Below are 3397 nucleotides of genomic sequence, written 5' to 3' on the forward strand. Positions count from 1 at the left end.
GATTTGAAGTCTAATTCGTATCGCATTATGTATTACAAATATTGCAATACATAATGCGATACGAATTAGACTTCAAACCTCAATGTTTTTTATATGAAAATGTTCTACTATGCATTCTACACTTGGGTCTGGTATTAGTTTGTACATAAATGCTACATAATTATTTTCGTTTGTATTTATAATATGACATATTGAGGTTACGTTTCTTTACAAACCTCCAAAAACTGTATGCGACTCTGTCGGTAAATCAAACCACTCCAGTATCCCCTTAATGGTTACAGATTTCCTTTTATAATTGGTGTATGGTACGGGCATTCAAAACCCGATTATTTAGAAGGGTATTTATCTAATTTTATTGAAGAAGTTAAAAATTTGACTACTAATGGTTATGATTTCCATGGTAAAAATATTGCTTTCAGCATAGGTAATTATATTTTAGATGCCCCAGCTAGACAATTTATCAAGGGCATTCACGTATTAATGTTATATTTTTATGTATTTTCTTGTAGATACATATAATACTGCTCTCAAAGCAGTTAAAACTGTTTTAGAGGGAGAAGAGACAATTGCTCAAACAGAAGTAGAAACTGATTATGATAAACCAAGAAAGAGGAAAAAAAACAGGAAATATACATGTATATCATCTTCATCAGAAAATAAAGAAGCAGATGATTCTTCAAACATTCTTTGTGGTACAAGCAATGAGATACCAGCACCAAATGCTCTTCTTCCGAATAAATTAAAAGCGCTTCTTAAAAATAAATCTGTGAAAACGTCAGCTGTATTTCAACAAAAAGCCACATCTGTTGGGAAATTATTCTCCCGTAATAAGTCATGTGTTAAATCTATAAGCTCTTTAACTTATAACAATAATACATTAAAGGAAAATCCGGTAAAGCAGCATTCTTCTTCAATATTGAATGAGGGTATGTGCATATTTATTTTCCTTATTTGTTTTGTGAATTATTTCTGTGTTTATAAAATTCTAATAACAGTCTTTTATATAATCTTTGTTATAAGTACAGTCTTATAGTTTTTTGTAATTTAAGTTGTAGAACAAAGACAGTTATCTTCTGAAGATTGCAACATACAAATGTCAGAAAAATGTATAATCGCAAAACCCTTACAATCAGATAATAGCAAGTCTCTCAGAAAATTGCACAGTTTTCAATATTTATACCCTGATGGAAAAATTTTGCTGAAAATGTAATGAAATTGATGAAAAGTGAAATGAAAGTTATTGGAAACTTGTTGAAACCATTTCAAAATAAATCATAAGTTTCGTTATGAAATTCAATGAAATACTGTGAAATTAGATGATAGTTAATTAATATTACTAAAAATTAGTGAAAAAATTTTAGAAATGTATATATTATGAAATTTGCAGAATTTCACTGAAAATAAATTGTTTAATGAGAATTTGCTGAAATGATAATGAAATTGGGTCAATTGCAAGAGATTTTCAACCAAATTTCAGCAAATTTCATTGCGTTTTCAGCAAAATTTTTCCATCAGGGTAGACAAAGAAAACTGTCTTAATTCTTTTGATGGTAAGTTATTTAATTTCCAAGTAATAGCGATTTCTTATATTATGAATAATTTTATATTTCTTGTTCCTTGCATAATTTATTTTGTACTGTTACAGCTTCCAAAAAGTCTTTGTCTCCTCAATCGACTATGAATAATAATGAACCTACATCAGACAGTTCTTCAACATCTATGAGTACACTTTCTGTACAAATGCAATGCGATCGCTTAGGGAGAAAACACAAAACTTTCTTAAGAAATATTAATAAAACGAAATCATCTGTGACCCCTTTGATGATGGTACATTACATACATAATTTTTTTATTTTTTAGATGTTCTTGCATTAATTTAAATATATAATTGTGAATTGTTTTTCTTTTTTTACGTGTCATATTGTTTTATCCAACTAATTTTGGAAGTAGAAATAACAATTCAAAAATTTGTAGATGGTAAAGATAGCAATAACCACGAAAATCTTACTGATATGATATACTCCGAGACTCCAAAAAATAAAAATAGCGTTTTAGAGGAAGAAAGGACTTTGATGTCAACGAACAATGAAAATCAAGCATCTCAAAATTCACCACCATTTCAAGGTAATATAATTTAACAATCTCATTTTTAAAAATAATTTTCATACTTTTTCTTAATATTATGTGCCAATATTGTTTTAATATATTATGTCCATAAGGTATATCGCAGATACAGATCGTGATATGTTGACGACAGTCTTAAGCCAATTGAAAACGCTTCATGGTAATGATCCTTATAGTATTTTATATAATTCTATTTTATATAACGAATATTTATATATATTGCTCTTTTTGATGATTAATTTATATTTTTGCAGGACCGGTTGTATCTAATCTTGATAGAGATTTACTTCGTGATGTATCAAGTAAACTTGATATAGTTCTAATTAATCAACGCCGTATCTTAAACGAAATATTTCCTGGTGAAACTGTCATAGAGAGGCCTGAAAATTGTCCTCCTCTTCCATTGCGAGATGAGAAGTCATTTCAAGCATTCAATGAATTTTTGAATGATAAAATTGCATTTTCTCAGTTTGTAAGTATAACTGATTTCTAAAGATATTCATTTATATCTTCTATATGAACATATGAACATCTCTCTTTCTTTTTCTCTCTCTTTACATAATTTACATTTATTTTTTTGTATGTTTTGAAGGTCAGTTACCTTAATGTACGTATTCTTGATGATTCTGATCAGTGGAATGCTGCTAACTGCCTGATGTCCATTTTATTGCATAATGAACTTGCAAGACAAATTAGTTGGAAAGGAACTAGAGGAGTAAAAATCTCTTTTCATGGAACACAAATTAAAGAGGCTTTATTTTGTAAGTATCTTTATTTGTATAATTATAATATTTGTATATGTGTAATGTGTTTATCGTATTTTTCTTTTTTTCTTTCCCTCTATCTCTCTTTTTCTCTTTTTCATTAATGTCATAATTCAATATAACTGCGGTGATTAACTAGAAATCAAAAGGTAACTTATTTCTCTTTTGTTTCTTTTTAGGTGCCATAATGGGTCGTTTTAAAAATCAAACTTTAAAAAATGCTGTAGAATCTGTGAAACGTTGGCTGAATACATCAAGTCAACGTAAATAATAGACTGCAATATAACTATAACTTGTGCAATGTTTATAAGTCAATATTATACGCAATTTATATGTAATGATTGTAATAAATATGTCATAAGGAGTCAAATATAACGTTTATATTGTTACGCCCGCTAATATTGGACGCCCAGTATCTGGCGATTTGGCGAATTCCCTCTATGATGTTCAAGTTGCCTGGTTACGGTGGTGTTTTGTTGTTAACACGTTTGTAAACGGATTCAGAGTTT

At 28.8% G+C, this 3397-nt stretch overlaps 2 protein-coding genes across 2 annotated transcripts; both read left to right on the top strand.

The window, feature by feature from the left end:
• Positions 1-261: 261 nt before the first annotated feature.
• On the top strand, positions 262-2052 carry LOC105567428 (the record flags this gene model as incomplete). The annotated part of the gene is made up of 4 exons (XM_012022294.1): positions 262-424; positions 510-926; positions 1646-1827; positions 1975-2052. Coding segments are annotated over 4 exons (804 nt in total), but the record flags the coding sequence as incomplete, so codon positions are not given.
• A 43-nt stretch (positions 2053-2095) lies between these two features.
• LOC105567420 lies at positions 2096-3239 on the top strand. The gene is made up of 5 exons (XM_012022287.1): positions 2096-2124; positions 2220-2284; positions 2379-2596; positions 2717-2885; positions 3068-3239. The coding sequence occupies exons 2-5, from the start codon at positions 2245-2247 to the stop codon at positions 3157-3159; spliced, it is 519 nt and encodes a 172-aa protein (XP_011877677.1). The 5' UTR covers positions 2096-2124; positions 2220-2244; the 3' UTR covers positions 3160-3239.
• Positions 3240-3397: the final 158 nt, after the last annotated feature.

The sequence above is a fragment of the Vollenhovia emeryi genome, unplaced genomic scaffold, assembly GCF_000949405.1.
Source record: "Vollenhovia emeryi isolate VEMERY1.0 unplaced genomic scaffold, V.emery_V1.0 DF942875.1, whole genome shotgun sequence".
NCBI lineage: Eukaryota > Metazoa > Arthropoda > Insecta > Hymenoptera > Formicidae > Vollenhovia > Vollenhovia emeryi.

Coding starts and splice junctions, on each gene's coding strand:
- LOC105567420 (XM_012022287.1), top strand. CDS start 2,245: ATGTTGACGACAGTCTTAAGCCAATTGAAAACGCTTCATG. Junction 2,285..2,378: donor CCAATTGAAAACGCTTCATG/GTAATGATCCTT, acceptor ATATTTTTGCAG/GACCGGTTGTATCTAATCTT. Junction 2,597..2,716: donor AAATTGCATTTTCTCAGTTT/GTAAGTATAACT, acceptor TATGTTTTGAAG/GTCAGTTACCTTAATGTACG.